We start from the raw sequence: 18,234 nt of genomic DNA, 5'->3' as shown, positions 1-18,234 counted from the left end.
TCATTCCCTGAAATGCCTCTTTATTCTCTCTCAGCTGCTCCCCTCTGCCATTTGTTTCTATGCTACTGATAATTGTAGAAAATTGAAAAAATATGTTGACTAGATCTCTTTCTAAATCATACCATCTTACCCTACCTGGATTCTTTTTCTGTCAAGTATTTCAACTAGTTATCTTGTATTATGTTGCTGCCTTAACTCTCCATGTTTTCACCCTCAGAACTGGCCTCCTTCATTCTCAGCATATACTCTTAGTTGAATTGCTGAAAAGCGTAGACTTTGCAAGACTGGCCTCCACATTTTCTTACCCCTCTACTTCAAAATGGTGTTCAACTGATTCCTCTTCTCTTTTAAAGAAAATCTTTTAAAAAATCTTTAATCCATCTCTACTTCTTGCCACTGTTGGAAGAGACATCAGTTATTCAAAGAACTGATTTCCCCAATTACACTTTTTTTTCTCATTGAAGCATAGTTGATATACAATCTTATATTGGTTTCAAGTGTACACACTAGTTCAGCAGTTATCTGTATTATTAAATCCTCACCCCCGTTAGTGCAGTTACTATCTATCAACCTAGGAAGATGTTGCAGAATCACTTATTATATTCTCCATGCTGTGCTAACATCCCCATGACCAATTTAGATTATGATCAAGAATTTTTGTGAGGAAAACCAAAATCCTTTTTTGACCCCATCATTACTCCTACTAACCATGCAATTTTCCTGCTTTTTTTTGTTCAGTGAAACATTTGTTGAAATATTCTAGTTTATCACATATTTATTCCTTAAGCCCTGATGATCTAATTGCAATCTCTACCACTCTCTGGAAACTACTGTGTTAAAGGTCAGTGAAGAAAAAAATAATCATTAAAATTCATAGCCTTTCCTCAGCCATTGCCTTTGATCACATTCCAGCATATTCCAATAAACCCATTTTCTTTTATGACGTTGTAAAAACTTCTGTACCTTTTTTGGTCCTTCCTCTGCATTCCCAGGTCTTTCCCTTATCTACCCAGGACTCTCTAGACTTATTTCTTTGACTTTGATCCTTCTACCACACTCCAGTTTTGTATTATTATCACTTCTTATTGTGACAGTCAACACAGTCTTTCAATTTTCTACAATTATCAGTAGCATAGAAACAAATGGTGGAGAGGAGCAGCTGAGAGAGAATAAAGAAAGAGGCATTTCAGAGAACAAGGAAAAGCCCATTCAAGGCTCTGGACAATGAGCTGAACCTTAAATTTAACTTCTCCAAAATAGAACTTGCCATTCCCACTCACTTCCTTATTACCTCAGCTCTTTCTCCTAACTTCCTTTTTTGAACAGTAGTACCATTCTTTAGGGCACCAATGGATCCCTGCTTCCTCTAAGCATCTCCCATATTTGGAGAAGAAGAATATAAGCACTGTGATTTATACATTATCTTGTTTAATTCTCCTAGCAATCACATTTCATGCATAGGTAAAATAAGATCCAACGTGGTCAGTTGCCCAAAGTCTCAGAGCTATCTAGGGATAGGAACCATATCTTCCGGACACTAAAATTCATACATTTTTCGCTGTGTAAATAGAATGATGACGCTTAAGCAGCGATATATCCTGAATTATCAAAGAAATTTTCAGTTACCTTCTTGCCATTGTATTTATTAAAGAAGAAAAGCAGATAAATACACTTTACAAAAAGTAGAAAGTAATAAAGACTTCCAGTTAAATTGTGTGTTATTAAAATGCTATTTACCAGAACAGCCTCTTCCCTAATTGCTCAGTCAGTCAAGGTTGTATTACATACTGAACTGTATGGTTGTGTTGTATACTATACTGGACATAGATTTATTAATGTCTTTCATGTTGAGTTCAGAGTTGGAAATGGTGTTTTTCGTATATGTGGTTAATTGGATATTTGTTAATGTTAACGCAATGATTAAAGAGAATCTTTACCTATCGGGCTTCAGTGCTAAGTTTGATAACTGAGACAGAAAAATTGAAATTGAAGGGAGGATCAATAGCAGCAGTTAGTTAATAGTGTGGAAATGTTTTTTGGGTCTGCAACGTGGGGAAATTACATCGTAGCCTATAAATATAGATGATATTCTGGGCAAAGGATACACCATCATTAGGCAATTGTGCCGTGAACAACTGTCAATTAAGTACCATTTTGTCCAATTTAGACCTAATGAACTTGGTAGATGAGATCCCTGCTGACTTAAAGAGTAGTCAAAGCCTCATTTTGGATTCGGTGCCTTCTAGGTCAGTAAGTTCCAAAAATATTGTATGTATTTACTTGGCACAGGAAATACATGATATCCTTCCTTCTGGTTAATTCTTTAACAGATATTTATGGGATATGATTTGTGCCATAGGGAGTATCAGTTGCTGAGTGGTAGATAATGGTATAAAAGACTTGGAAAATTTTTCCTTGCCTTTGGGGAGTTTTATTTCCATTTTTGCTAACTTCCCTCAGTTACTATTAAATGACTTTTTTTTGAATCAATGGGATAAAAAGGATTTTGTGTTAGCCCAAGAGCAAAGCAACTGCCTACCCTCACAAGAAGGCTGACAAAAGATCTTTAATAAAAGAGAAATGGTGAGGATAGTGTTTTGACTCTGTACTCAGTCTCACCTACCTCAGAGGTCCAATGACACTGTGGTTTTATTTGGAACTTTCAGGAAGGGGTCCGGATCACCATTTTGCAGGAAGTGCAAAAGATGTGTCAGAAGAAGCCTATGTCTGCCTACCCTGCAGGGAAGGCTGCCCCTACTGTGCTGATGACAGCCCCTGCTTTGTCCAGGAGGATAAGTATTTGCGACTTGCTATCATCTCCTTCCAAGTACTGTGTATGCTGCTCGACTTCGTTAGCATGCTGGTGGTCTACCACTTTCGCAAAGCAAAGGTAAACCCAGGAACCCTGTATGATCTTCCTTTTTATTAAGTGACCTCTTCTTCTTTTAAGTCAACAGTTTTTCCAAATCCTAGTTGCTTCTCTATTAAGTAAAAGTTTCTCTTTAGTATGACTGGACTTGAGTGTGATATTCTTCAGAATATGAAAATTGTGAAATTCCACTTTAGAAAGTGATATTCTTTAACTTCCCAGGGGAAATGGGGATTACAAATATGAATCTTTATTATATCACTTTTTTCTACAGAATGTTCCCCTTATTTAGCCTGGGCTCAAGTACTGTATGCCTTAAAGGACTCTCTTTCACATCATCTCTTTGTCCTCCAAAAGAACTTATTCTGCCAGTACCCAGTATATATTTTTTCATGTCTGGAAAGCTTGGTGATGTTTATTATATTTCATTTTTATTTCTCTTAGCCATATTTGAAGTTGGTAAATGGACTTGACTATTTTTGAACACATTATACTTCGAAGAATGAATTTATTCCTGACCTTATATTTGGTCTTACATTAGTATCCCAGGATAATAGTGATCCTGCAAAGAGCTTATATGGCTTTTGAGAGAGCCTATCCTTTGGTTCTGTTCTGAGAAATCAAAGAGTAGTACAAACACTAGTATGCTTCTGAGTCAGGGGTGGACAAAATGCTAAAATGTGCAGGGCAAAGCTTTCTGGGGAACTGTCTTCAATTGATCACCCAGTTAATTAAACATAGCCAGTGCTTGTCAGAATTTGTGGTTCTCTTGCTCTCAGAAACCTATTTGTGTCATTGGAAAGAAAAACAAAGCCTAACATTTCCATCTTTTCTAAATTCATGACCCCAAATGTTAGCAAAGTTGTAAAGATTGGTTTAGAGTACAGAGCTCATTCAAAGTTTAAAGTGTTCCCATTAGAGATTTAAAAAAGAAAACAACTCTTTGAATGGCATATATTACAAAGCCTCAAGTTAACATTAAAAAAAAACTTCTGTTGAGATTCTAGGGGAATGTATCCATTATGTTAATGTTATAGACTTTAAGAGTTATTTTAAATAGACAGTTTCATTAACAAGCATGCAGTGCAAATTAAAATCAAGCTTTAAATCAGCAAGAAAATGCAAATAGGCAAATTGCTCTTCATATACTTATCTTTATTTTGCAACAAAATGTGTGTTAAATTGCATATATGTAATAAAGTAACAGGCAACAGGAGTTGGGAAATATCTACTACTGTTACCTGGATGAAATTAATTGGTTTTTAAAAAGCCTATCACAGGCAAAGCAGGTAGAACTGAAAGGTCTATTTAATAACTGCTCTGAAATCTATGTAATGTAATTCATTCACACATGGTTCTTTATGAATTTTAATTTATTTTAATCATTAATGATTGCTTTACTATGTGGAGTTAGTGATATATGATGGCTAGAGTATTAAATTGGATATTAAGAAAACTGAGATAGTTCTCAGTAGACCAATGTCTTAATCTATGTTAATATTACTTAACATTTCCAAAGTTGTTAACCTTTCGAATTTCTCTGAACATTCATATGAAATGCTACCTGATAGGGCTATATTGAGAATGATATCTTTTACATGTCATTTGGTAAGATTTCTATAGATACAAACTAGTTGGAGGAGATAACTTAGACATTATTTAGTTTTAAGATAGTCACCATTTGAAGAATCAGTTTTCACAGAATATGACATAAGGAGAGATTTTTTTTTTTAGAGGGCATCTCTCATATTTATTGATCAAATGGTTGTTAACAACAATAAAATTCTGTATAGGGGGGTCAATGCTCAATGCACAGTCATTAATCCATCTCAAGCCTAGTTCTCTTCAGTCTCCAATCTTCTGAAGCATAACGAACAAGTTCTTACATGTTGAATGAATTCTTACATAGTGAATAAGTTCTTACATGGTGAACAGTACAAGGGCAGTCATCACAGAAACTTTTGGTTTTGATCACGCATTATGAACTGTAAACAATCAGGTCAAATATGAATATTCATTTGATTTTTATACTTGATTTATATGTGGATCCCACATATCTCCCTTTATTATTATTATTATTTTTAATAAACTGCTGAAGTGGTAGGTAGATGCAAGATAAAGGTAGAAAACATAGTTTAGTGTTGTAAGAGAGCAATTGTAGATGATCAGGTGTGTGCCTGTAGACTATGTGCTAATCCGAGCTAGACAAGGGCAATAAAACATCCATGGATGCAGAAGCTTTCTCTCAACTCAGAGGGGGGTGAGGTTCTAAGCTTCACCACTGTTGTTCCCCAATTTCTCACCTGATGGCCCCCCTGCGACTGTGCCTGTCTTAGGTTGTTCCTCCCTTGAGGAATCTTACCCGTCTCTGGCTAACCAGTCATCTTCTGGGGCCCTACAGGGAAATGTAAAGTTGGTAAGTGAGAGAGAAGCCATATTGTTTGAAAAGGTTAGCTTTTTACTTCTTTGCAGATTTATGCCCTGTGGCTTCTATGCCCAGCACTTGTCTCGAGATATCTTTACCACCTGGAGGAATTATGATACTCGGTAAATTCGATATGAGGCACAAATTTTATTTAAGGGTTGTAATTAGGAAGGAAGAAGAAAAGCTATAGAGGTAGCATATGGAAGAAAACATGGGAAGATTGATTATTTCTTTGACATATCTTCTTGTAGAGTACCTTAAGTATGTATAGGTTTTAAACTACTAACTAACTTGCGCACACATATTAACATAATGGGAATATGGTGACATAAACAAAGCAAATCTATAATTACCAGCCATCTACAGTGAAGCCAAGAAAACCATTTAGGCACCCTAGGCATTTGTGAAAATTAGTCTATGATATGATGGATATTGTCCAACTGTACTTGAACAGTCTGAGAGAAATCAGACAAATTAAAGCAGCCCATTTCTGGGATCTGTTCACATCCCATATGTTCTTTTAACCGTAGACAGTCTATCGTCGTAAGATTTTGGAGTGCTACAACTTGCACCCCTCCCAACTCCTGATTGAGTTCCAACAGTACAGATCCGGTGAAATTCGTTGATAAGGAGAGATGTTTTTAAGAAAAAATATAAGTTAATAAAGTTAGTGAACATAAATCTGGTACACTGAGGAAAGGAAATATTTGGTGAAATTTTCTCTTCTGACTTTGATTACCAAAAGGAACAGGTTAATTGTAAAAGCAGTAAACCATTTCCACTATAGAGACTGCATATTATAGCATGAAGATATTGGCTTTGCTTTCTAAAGTTTTCATGTGTCTTTGCATCATTTCTTTGGATAAAGCAGAAACCTGATGATCTCTTTTGGGGCAGTATTGATGTTTCCCTTACAAGTTTCCCATTACATCCTCTACCTGCTAATAATTTGAAGAACAAAATTACATAATCTATTAACTTATGTGTATTTTGACAGAAGCTAAAGAACTCAGTTGCATTATAGAAGTAGTGTAACATTGTGGGTAAGCGTGCAGACTCGGTAGCCCGATTGTTTAGATTTGAATCTTATGCCAGCCCCTTGCATACTGTAAGAAGATTGCTTAGCCTCACTTTGCCTAGTTTTCTCCTCTGTAAGATAAGGTAAACACAACACATACAAAATTAATTTAAAATGGATCATACACCTCAACCTAAGGGCCAAACTAAGAAACTTTTCTTGGAAAAAAACATAGGCATAAATTTAATGACCTGGTGTTAGGTAGTGGTTTCTTAGGGCATCCAAAGCACAAGTAACAAAAGAAAAAAAAGATGTATTGAGCTTCTTCAAAATTTAAAACTTTGTGCATCAAAGGACATCATCAAGAAAGTAAAACGACAACCCATGGAATGGTGGAAAATATTTGCCAATCATACTAGTATCCAGAATATATGAAGAACATTTACAATAAAAAATAAAGACAACCCAATTAAAAAATCGGCAAGGGATGTGAGTTGAAATTTCTCTAAAGAAGTACAAATGACCAACAGGCATATGAAAAGATGCTCAACATTAGTTATTACGAAAATGCAGATCAAGCCCACAACACATGCTAACCTAGCTAAAAGACAATTAACAAGGGGTATTGTGAACATGAAGAAATTGAAATTCATTCTTTGCTGTTGGGCATGTAAAATGGGTGGCCACTTTGGAAAACAGTTTGGCAGTCCCTCCAAAAGTTAAATATAGAGTTAAGATACTAGCCAGTAATTCCACTCCTAGGTGTATACCCAGGAGAATGAAAACATGCCTACACCAAACTTTCCCACAAATATTCATGGCAGCATAATCATGATTGCCAGAAAACAATCCAAATGCCCATCAATAATGAATAAATGTGATGTGTCCTTACAGAACATCATTTGTAAATAAGAAAGAATGAAGTATGGATACATGCTACAATTTGGATGAACCTTAAAAACATGCTAAATTTAAAAAAAACAGTTATGAAAGCTCATGTATTGTATGATTTCATTTATGTGAAATGTCTAGAATAGCAAATCCATGGAGACAAGAAGTAGTTCAGTGGGTGCCAGGGGATACAAGGAGGAAAGAAAGAATGGGGTGTGACTGCTAATGGTTCAGGGTTTCATTTGGGGATGAAGAAAACTTTCTAAAATTAGTTCCTGGTGATGGCTTCACAGGTCTGTCAGTATACTAAAATCTACTAGTTTGTACATTTTAAATAGATGGATGTTAAGATATATGAATTATATCTCAAGCTGTTGTAAATTGTTTTAAACTTGTTTAAATATTATTTACCTTAAAAAATCATTTTGGAGAGTTAATGAGATAATTCATGTAAAGTACCTTACTAGGAATTTGTCTTTTGTTGTTTTATTATTACAGAACTCTTTGTAAAATTAATAATCTATGTATAGTTCCCAAGTTAGGGGCCAAATATAAATGAATAAATGGAGGCTAAGTGAAAATAAGGACAGGAAAAATTGGATTGGATGGCAGCTTTTCCATATTTTATTGAGGGTGAAACTGTAATATAGTATAACAATAATTATAATATAATTATAATATTAATATAATATAACAGTGAGCCAAGCAAGGATAGAATTGCCAATTGCCAGGCAGTAATGAAGGCTGATCATTATGGCAGGCAAGCGCTTAAATAGAAGCACACTGTCCTGTCTACAAGGACATCTCCCGAGGGAGGGTCCAGGACCAGCGGTTAGGGAAGGTGTCTGAGCTAGAACCTGACACCTGTTCCCTCTTTCCTCTTTCCTCCAATTTCACCAGAATCATGGAATGTTAACACCTTAAATGCTTTTGCTATACGGACAATATTTCATTTACGGCTTGTTAGAAATGGAGCGTTTGAGAACTTAGCCCTCTTTTATTTAAATTAAACGTTTCCTGTGAATTGACAAAAGCAATCATTTTGACAAATCAAAAATAGGAAAAGCAATAGCAATGTCAAACCCAGCAGCCAATCCTGTACATCTAGACAGCATGCAAATATGCTATAATGGTAATAGAAAGTTCTCTGTTCTCAAATGAAATACCAACTAATCTCATCAAGAGACATAAGATGATGTAGAAATGGATGTCTTTCAGTTGCACTGTTCTTCCAGGGAAGTTTAATTTTGAGTACAATTAGTTAAATGAGGTTTACCAATGACTAAAATATCAACTCTGTAGTTGTTAAATACCAGCAATCATTGGTCAAAGGACAGTTTTACATTTTATCATTTTAAACAACATAAACTAGATTCCATTATATTTTGGAGAGGCTTATAGTATGACACCACAAAGGGCAAATCTAATTTTGCTTTCCACAGCTAGAGAACCAATGACATCCATTTGTCCTGTGCCCTTGGTTAAAGATAAAACCTATCAGTAAACTGTGATTTTTAAACCTAGTGAGTTCTTCAAAGACAACAATTTTTAAGACATATTTCAAAGATCCTGAATATTAAATATTTTTAAATTACTTCTACATTAATGACAAGTAAGATATTTTTCTATTAGCTACTCTAAAGACAGTATAGTTTCTTGCAGCTTAATAATTTCAAGTGTTAGTACAATTTATTTTCAAACAAAAACTTCAGAGACAAGATACACTGGAAGGAACAGCAGCTTATTCCTTCTGAAGATAATATTTTGCTTGATTTATTCTTAGTAAATTTCAGCATGTTTTGTTTGAGCTTAGAGTTGGGAAAGGAAGTGATAGGCATTGTTTTTTATTTTGGTATCATTAATCTACAATTACATGAAGAACATTATGTTTACTAGGCTCCCCCTTCACCAAGTCCTCCCCACATACCCCTTCACAGTCACTGTCCATCAGCATAGTAAGATGCTGTAAAACCACTACTTGCCTTCTCTGTGTTATACAGCCCGCCCTGAACCCCCTCCGCAATGCTAATTGTAATGCCCCCTTTCTTTTACCCACCCTTATCCCTCCCTTCCCACCCATCCTCCCCAGTCCCTTTCCCTTTGGTAACTGTTAGTCCATTCTTGGGTTCTGTGATTCTGGGGCTGTTTTGTTCCTTCAGTTTTTCTTTGCTCTTATACTCCACATATGAGTGAAGTCATTTGTTACTTGTCTTTCTCCACATGGCTTATTTCACTGAGCATAATACCCTCTAGCTCCATCCATGTTGTTGCAAATGGTAGGATTTGTTTTCTTCTTATGGCTGAATAATATTCCATTGTGTATATGTAGCACATCTTCTTAATCCATTCATCTACTGATGGACACTTAGGTTGCTTCCATTTTTGGCTATTGTAAATAGTCCTGTGATAAACATAGGGGCGCATCTGTCTTTTTCAAACTGGGCTGCTGCATTCTTAGGGTAAATTACTAGAACTGGAATTCCTGGGTCAAATGGTATTTCCATTTTAAGTATTTTGAGGAACCTCCATACTGCTTTCCACAATGGTTGAACTAATTTACATTAACACCAACAGTGTAGGAGAGTTCCCCTTTCTCCATAACCTCGTCAACATTTGTTATTGTCTGTCTTTTGTATGGTGGTGCTCCTTTTGTATGTGAGGTGATATCTCATTGTGGTTTTAATTTGCATTTCTCTGATGACAAGCGATGTGGAGCATCTTTTCATTTGTCTCTCGGCCATCTGAATTTCTTCTTTAGAGAACTGTCTATTCAGCTCCTCTGCCCATTTTTTAATTGGATTATTTGGTTTTTGTTTTTTGAGGTGTTTGAGCTTGTTATATATTTTGGATGTCAACCCTTTATTGGATCTGTTGTTTATGAATATATTCTCCCATACTGTAGGATACCTTTTTGTTCTATTGATGGTGTCCTTTGCTGTACCGAAGCTTTTCAGCTTGATATAGTCCCACCTGTTCATTTTTGCTTTTGTTTCCCTTGCCTGGGGAGATATGTTCATGAAGAAGTAGCTCATGTTTATATATATCCAAGAGATTTTTGCCTCTGTTTTTTCCTAAGAGTTTTATGGTTTCTTGAATTATATTCAGGTCTTTGATCCATTTTGAATTTCCTTTTGTTTATGGGGTTAGACAGAGATCCAGTTTCATTTTCTTACATGTAGCTGTCCAGTTTTGCCAGCACCATCTGTTGAGGAGACTGTCATTTCCCCATTTTATGTCCATGGCTCCTTTATCATATATTAATTGACCATATATGTTTGGGTTAATGTTTAGAGTCTCTATTCTGTTCCACTGGTCTGTCACTTTGTTCTTATGCCAGTACCAAATTGTCTTGATTACTGTGGCTTTGTAGTAGAGCTTGAAGTTGGGGAGCGAGATCCCCCCAACTTTATTCTTCCTTCTCAGGATTGCTTTGGCTATTTGGGGTCTTTGGTAGTTCCATATGAATTTTTGAACCATTTGTTCCAGTTCATTGAAGAAGGCTGTTGGTAATTTGATAGGGATTGCATTGAATCTATATATTGCTTTGGGCAGGATGGCCATTTTGATGATATTAATTCTTCCTAGCCAGGAGCGTGGGATGAGTTTCTGTTTGTTAGTGTCCTCTTTAATTTCTCTTAAGAGTGTCTTGTAGTTTTCAGGGTATAGGTCTTTCACTTCCTTGGTTAGGTTTATTCCTAAGTATTTTATTCTTTTTGATGTAGTTGTGAATGGAATTGTTTTCCTGATTTCTATTAGTTCATTGATAGTGTATAGGAAAGCCACAGATTTCTGTGTGTTAATTTTGTATCCTGCAACTTTGCTGAATTCTGATATTAGTTCTAGTAGTTTTGGAGTGGAGTCCTTAGGGCTTTTTATGTACAATATCATCTCGTCTGCAAATAGTGACAGTTTAACTTCTTCTTTACCAATCTGGATTCCTTGTATTTCTTTGTTTTGTCTAATTGCCATGGCCACGATCTCCAGTACTATGTTGAATAACAGTGGGGAGAGTGGGCATCCCTGTCTTGTTCCCGATCTCAGAGGAAAAGCTTTCAGCCTCTCGCTGTTCAGTATGATGTTAGCTGTGGGTTTATCATGTATGGCCTTTATTATGTTGAGGTACTTGCCCTCTATGCCCATTTTGTTGAGAGTTTTTATCATGAATGGATGTTGAATTTTGTCGAATGCTTTTTCAGCATCTATGGAGATGATCATGTGGTTTTTGTCCTTCTTTTTGTTGATGTGGTGGATGATGTTGATGGATTTTCGAATGTGGTACCATCCTTGCATCCCTGGAATGAATCCCACTTGGTCACGGTGTATGATCCTTTTGATGTACTTTTGAATTCAGTTTGCTAATATTTTGTTGAGTATTTTTACATGTGTGTTCATCAGGGATATTGGTCTGTAGTTTTCTTTTTCGGTGGGGTCTTTGCCTGGTTTTGGTATTAGGGTGATGTTGGCTTCATAGAATGAGTTTGGGAGTATTCCCTCCTCTTCTATTTTTTGGAAAACTTTAAGGAGAATGGGTATTATATCTTCCTTGTATGTCTTATAAGACTCCGAGGTAAATCCATCAGACCTGGGGGTTTTGTTCTTGGGTAGTTTTTTGATTACTACTTCAATTTCTTTGCTGGTAATTGGTCTGTTTAGATTTTCTGTTTCTTTCTGAGTCAGTCTTGGAAGATTGTGTTTTTCTAGAAAGTTATCCATTTCTCCTAGGTTTTCCAGCTTTTTAGCATATAGGTTTTCATAGTATTCTCTAATAATTCTTTGTATTTCTGTGGGGTCCATAGTGGTTTTTCCTTTCTTGTTTCTGATTCTGTTGATGTGTGTTGACTCTCTTTTTCTCTTAATAAGTCTGGCTAGAGGCTTATCTATTTCGTTTATTTTCTCAAAGAACCAGCTCTTGGTTTCATTGAATTTTTCTATTGTTTTATTCTTCTCAATTTTATTTCTTCTCTGATCTTTACTATGTCCCTCTGTGTACTAACCTTAGGCCTCATTTGTTCTTCTTTTTCCAATTTCAATAATTATGACATTAGACTATTAATTTGGGATTGTTCTTCCTTCTTTAAATATACCTGGATTGCTATATACTTTCCTCTTAAGACTGCTTTTGCTGCATCCCACAGAAGTTGGGGCTTTGTGTTGCTGTTTTCATTTGTTTCCATATATTGCTGGATCTCCATTTTAATTTGCTCGTTGATCCATTGATTATTTAGGAGCATGTTGTTAAGCCTCCATGTGTTTGTGAGCCTTTTTGCTCTCTTTGTACAATTTATTTCTAGTTTTATACTTTTGTGGTCAGAAAAGTTGATTGGTAGTATTTCACTCTTTTGGAATTTACTGAGGCTCTTTTTGTGGCCGAGTATGTGGTCTGTTCTAGAGAATGTTCCATGTGCACTTGAGAAGAATGTGTATCCTGTTGTTTTTGGATGTAGAGTTCTTTAGATGTCTATTAGGTCCATCTGTTCTAGTGTGTTGTTCAGTGCCTCTGTGTCCTTATTTATTTTCTGTCTGGTGGACCTGTCCTTTGGAGTGAGTGGTGTGTTAAAGTTTCCCAAAATGAATGCATTGCATTCTATTTCCTCCTTTAATTCTGTTAGTATTTGTTTCACATATGTTGGTGCTCCTGTATTGGGTGCATATATGTTTTTAATGGTTATATCCTCTTGTTGGTTTGAGCCCTTTATCATTATGTAATGTCCTTCTTTATCTCTTGTTACTTTCTTTGTTTTGAAGTCTATTTTGTCTGATACTAGTATTGCAACACCTGCTTTTTTCTCCCTGTTGTTTGCATGAAATATCTTTTTCGATCCCTTGATTTTTAGTCTGTGCATGTCTTTAGGTTTGAGGTGAGTCTCTTGTAAGCAGCATATATGTGGGTCTTGCTTTTTTATCCATTCTATTACTCTGTGTCTTTTGATTGGTGCATTCAGTCCATTTACATTTAGGGTGATTATTGAAAGATATGTACTTATTGCCATTGCAGGCTTTAGATTTGTGGTTACCAAAGGTTCAAGGTTAGCTTTTTTACTACCTTACTTTCTAGCTTAACTCGCTTATTGAGCTATTATAAACACAGTCTGATGATTCTTTATTTCTCTCCCTTCTTATTCCTCCCCCGCCATTCTTCATATGTTGGGTGTTTTGTTCTGTGCTCTTTTTAGGAGTGCTCCCTTCTAGAGCAGTCCCTCTAAGATACCCTGTAGAGGTGGTTTGTGGGAGGCAAATTCCCTCAACTTTTGTTTTTCTGGGAATTGTTTAATCCCTCCTTCATATTTAAATGATAATCGTGCTGGATACAGTATCCTTGGTTCAAGGCCCTTCTGTTTCATTGCACTAAATATATCATGCCATTCTCTTCTGGCCTGTAAGGTTTCTGTTGAGAAGTCTGATGATAGCCTGATGGGTTTTCCTTTGCAGGTGACCTTTTTTCTCTCTCTGGCTGCCTTTAATACTCTGTCCTTGTCCTTGATCTTTGCCATTTTAATTATTATGTGTCTTGGTGTTGTCCTCTTTGGGTCCCTTCTGTTGGGAGTTCTGTGTGCTTCCGTAGTCTGAGCAACTATTTCTTACCCCAGTTTGGGGATGTTCTCAGCAATTAATTCTTCAAAGACACTTTATATCCCTTTTTCTCTCTCTTCTTCTTCTGGTACCCCTATAATGTGGATATTGTTCCTTTTGGATTGTTCACACAGTTCTCTTAATATTGTTTCATTCCTGGAAATCCTTTTATCTCTCTCTTCATCAGCTTCCATGCGTTCCTGTTCTCTGGTTTCTATTCCATCAATGGCCTCTTGCATCTTATCCATTCTGCTTATAAATCCTTCCAAAGATTGTTTCATATCTGTAATCTCCTTCCGGATGTCATCCCTTAGCTCTTGTATATTTCTCTGCAGCTCCGTCAGCATGTTTATGATTTTTATTTTGAATTCTTTTTCAGGGATACTGGTTAGGTCTGTCTCTACAGATCCTCTCTCAGGGGTTGTCTGGACTATTTTGGACTAGACTAAATTTTTCTGCCTTTTCATGGTGATAGCGGTGGCTGTAGGCAGGTTGCGGGTGTGTCAGCTGGGAGAAGAAAGTCCTTTCCTGCTTGCTGGATGCCGTGCCCTTCTCCGCTGCCTGTGTCAGTTACCCGCACTCCTGGAGCAGCCACTGGGTTAATCCCCTAAGCTGCTGTGGGCAGGGTCTCCATCAGAGCAGCACTGAGCCCTGTGGGGAGTGGCAGGCATGCCAGGTGCGCCCCTCCGTGATAGTGGCACCCCTGCCAGGCAGCTACGTATCAGCAGCAGCCTTTGGGTCTGGCCCCGGCAGCTGTGCATCGGGCTGGGATTCCAGTCAGCTACTGGGAGCACAACTGCTTCCTCTGGCACCACTGCAGGTTCGTGTGGGCCTCTCCCATGCCCCTCTGGCACCGCTACCACTGGCATGCGTGGGCCGCTCCCAGGCCACTCAGTCACCACCGCCTCAGGCTTGCGTGGACCTCTTCTGGGCCCCTTTGGTGCCGTGGCTGCTGGTGCACACAGGCCACTCCCAGGCCACTCATTTGCTGCCCCCGTGGGCTCGCTTGAGCCTCTCCCAGTCCCCTCTGGCACTGCCGGTGCATGCAGGCCGCTCCTGGTCCCCTCTGGCACTGACGCCCCCGGTACATGCTGCCACTCTCCCACTACGGGCTGGTGTGTCGGGGTCTGCGCCAGTTGTGGGAACAACTAGCAGGCTGCTTAGTGCCATGAGGGGCTTCAGAGCTGTGCTGCCGCCCAGGGGGTTAGGGTGCCTAAAGTTCCCTGGGATTCCGAGCTGCTGGCTAAGTGTGCCGGGACGACTTCCTCTAGCTGTGGGGTCCCTATCTCTTTAAGACTTGCTAAAAGCACTTGCTTTTCTTTTGTCTCAGGGGTGCTGGTTGCAGGGACCTGCCTGCAGGTTTTCCTTTTCTGTTTCTCTAATATCCAGCACCCCGTGCACCTTGTGTCTACACTCCGGGTGCAGATTTCTAGAGTTGATTGTTCAGCAGTCCTGGGCTTTCACTCCCTCTCCATTCTGACTCCTTTCTTCCCACCAGGTTCTGTGGTGGGGGGGCATTCGGATCCCGCCTGGCCGTGGCTTGTATCTTACCCACTTCATGTGATGCTGAGTTCTCACAGATGTAGATGTATCCTGGCTGTTGTACTGTATCCACTGGTGTCTCTTTTAGGCATAGTTGTATTTATTATACTGTATCCACTGGTGTCTCTTTTAGGAATAGTTGTATTTATTGTATTTTTATAAATATATATGTTTTGGGGAGGGGATTTCCACTGAACTGCTCATGCCACCATCTTGGCTCCACCCCATGATAGTCATTTTTTAAATGAACATACTATGGTCTGTTTTTTCCCTTCCATTCCTATACTAGTTCTTTTTTTCAATTAGAAATTAATTGACAAAGATTTTATAACTGCTTATTTTTTGGTTTGGAAAATTAGATATTCTGGTATAGAATGTGACTGATATTTTAATGAAATTCTACTAGGTTAATTATGATGCTCTAATGCCTATTTTGGTGAAAGAAAGGGGATATGTCATTTTAATTGTGGTAAAATATATAAAACATAATATTTACCATTTTTACCATTTTTAAGTGTACAATTCTGTGGTATTAAGTGCATTCCCATCATTGTGCAACCACCACTATTCATTTCCAGAACTTTATCATCATGCCAAAGTGAAATCTGTACCTATGAAGCTCCCTGTTCCCCTAACCCCTGGTAACTACTCATCTACATTCTGTCTCTACAAATTTGTCTTTTCAGAATAATTCATATCAGAGGAATCATGCACTGTTTGTCCTTTTGTGTCTGGCTTATTTCACTGAGCATGATGTTTTAAAGTTTCATGTTGTAGCATGCATTCGAACTGCATTCCTTTTACTTGCCTCATAATAGTCCATTGATATATTTACCACATTTTACTGATTTATCTGTTGACATACATGTAGGTTGTTTCCACCTTTTAGCTTCTCTAAATAATACTGCTATGAACATTGGTGTACAAGTATGTCTTTTGTGTCCCTGATTTCTATTCTTTGAGTATAACCTAGGAGCAGAATTGCTGAATCATATGGTCATTCTGTGCCTAACTTTTTGAGGATCACCGAACTGTTTTCCATAGAGACTTAGACCATTTGGTATATTCACCAGTTTGTGATGGGTCCAGTTCCTTCACATCCTCACCAACACTTGTTGCTTTCTATTTTCTGTTTTATTTGTTTTTTATGATAGCCATCCTAATGAATGTGAAATGGTATCTCATTGTGCTTTTGATTTGCATTTTCCTAAAAATTAGTGACAGTTGAGGATCTTTTCATGGGCTCATTGACAATTTGTATATCTCCTTTGCAGAACTGTCTGCTCAAGTCTTTTGCTCACTTTTGAATTGGGCTGTTTGGTTTTTGTTATTGAGTTATAGGAGTTATTTGTATGTTCTGAATACTAATGACTTATCAGATGAATGATTTGCAAATATTTTCTCCCCTTCTGTGGGTTATCTTCTTACTCTCTTGATAATTTCCTTTGATGGCCCAAAGTTTTTAATTTTTATAAAGTCCACAAATTTACCCTTTTTTTTTGTGTTGTTGTTGTTGCCTGTTCTTTTGGTGTCATATCTGAAAAATCATTCCCAAAGCCAGTGTCATGAAGTTTGACCAGTGTTTCGTTCTAGGACTTTTATAGTTTCAGGCCTTACATTTAGGTCTTCAATCCATTTTTAGGTAATTTTTGTATATGCTGTAAGGTGAGGGTCCAACTTCATTCTTTCAAATGTGGATACTAGTTTTCCCAGCACCATTTGTTGAAGAAACTATCCTTTCCCCATTGCATGGTCTTCACACCCTTATCAAAGATAATTTGACCATATGCATGAGGGTTTATTTCTGGGCTCTCCATTTTGTTCTCTGTATTGCTTTTTGCCATTATGGCAGTACCACATACTTTTAATTGTGGTTGCTTTGTAATAAATTTTGAAATCAGGATGTGTGAGACCTCCAACTTTGTTCCTCTTTTCAAGATTTTGGCTATTTGGGGTCCCTTGAGATTCCATATGAAGTTTAGGAGAGTTTTTCCTATTTCTGCCAAACACCATTGGAACTTTAATAGGTACTGCATTGAATCTGTAGATCCCTTCAGCTAGTATTGCCATCTTAATAATATTAAGTCTTCCAGTGCATGAACACAGGACTTCTTTCTCTTTCAGCAGTGTTTTATAGTTTTTAGTATACAAGTCTTTTGTCTCCTTGGTTAAATTTATTCCTAGGTATTGTGATATATCACTTTTTATGAGTAGATTTGTGATTTATATTATCCTTCAAATAAATGGGTGTGTTCATATGTTACCTTCCATAGTCCTAATTAATAGTAGGCATATTATTTGTTTGATTTTGCAAGATGATGTCTGATATTATTTGCATAAAATTTCTTTCCATGAAGTACATTTAAACATGTGTGTGAAGAAACCTGAAGTACATTGTTTGAAAGTTAGAGATGTATAATCATGCTCTCTCAATTAACTTTCAAATGATCTTCAAGGACATAAGATCTGAGTAGGGCCAGCCCCAGCATTACAATTAGGTGCAAGGCAGTGTGATTAAGGAAGTGTGGGCTAAGAATCCCTAATCTAGGCACCAATGCCACTGTCCCCAAACTGTTAGGACTTTACATATATTCATTCTGAAAGCTTTCAAGCCTTTAAGGGCTTCCTATTTAAAGTACAGATACTGTTTAAGTAAGATTAGTTAGTTGTCCTTCTAATGATAAGTGGAACTTGAGCTAAATTAAAACATGATCGCCACCTCCTGTCGGTTTATCAGAGCACTGTTAAAAGGGGTTATGAGGCAGTGAATGGATTGTATTCTGAAAATAACTGAAAAGTTATTGTTATTGGCTAACTTTAGCAGCCATAGGTATTGGCACAGAAATTAATGACATGCAAACTACATAGTTTCCACTCCTTACCTAGCAGTTTCAGGCTCAGGGGAAGTAGTAAAGGAAG

General features: G+C 37.4%; 1 protein-coding gene and 1 long non-coding RNA gene across 2 annotated transcripts in view; one reads left to right on the top strand and one right to left on the bottom strand.

Annotated features, from left to right (window-relative positions):
* GPR158 (G protein-coupled receptor 158) overlaps positions 1-18,234 on the top strand; it is a 375,355-nt gene that overhangs the window by 216,891 nt on the left and 140,230 nt on the right. The window contains exon 4 of the mRNA XM_037006036.2: positions 2,667-2,890. Coding sequence (XP_036861931.2) covers positions 2,667-2,890 — 224 coding nt within the window. The remainder of the gene's footprint in view (positions 1-2,666; positions 2,891-18,234) is intronic.
* Positions 1-18,234, bottom strand: part of LOC140847783 (uncharacterized) — a 158,385-nt gene that overhangs the window by 57,359 nt on the left and 82,792 nt on the right. The gene's annotated exons all lie outside the window — the stretch shown is intronic.

This window comes from Manis javanica, chromosome 2 (assembly GCF_040802235.1).
Source record: "Manis javanica isolate MJ-LG chromosome 2, MJ_LKY, whole genome shotgun sequence".
Classification (NCBI taxonomy): Eukaryota; Metazoa; Chordata; class Mammalia; order Pholidota; family Manidae; genus Manis; species Manis javanica.
Note: the sequence above shows the minus strand (reverse complement) of the source record. Positions and strands in the feature narration are given on the sequence as shown.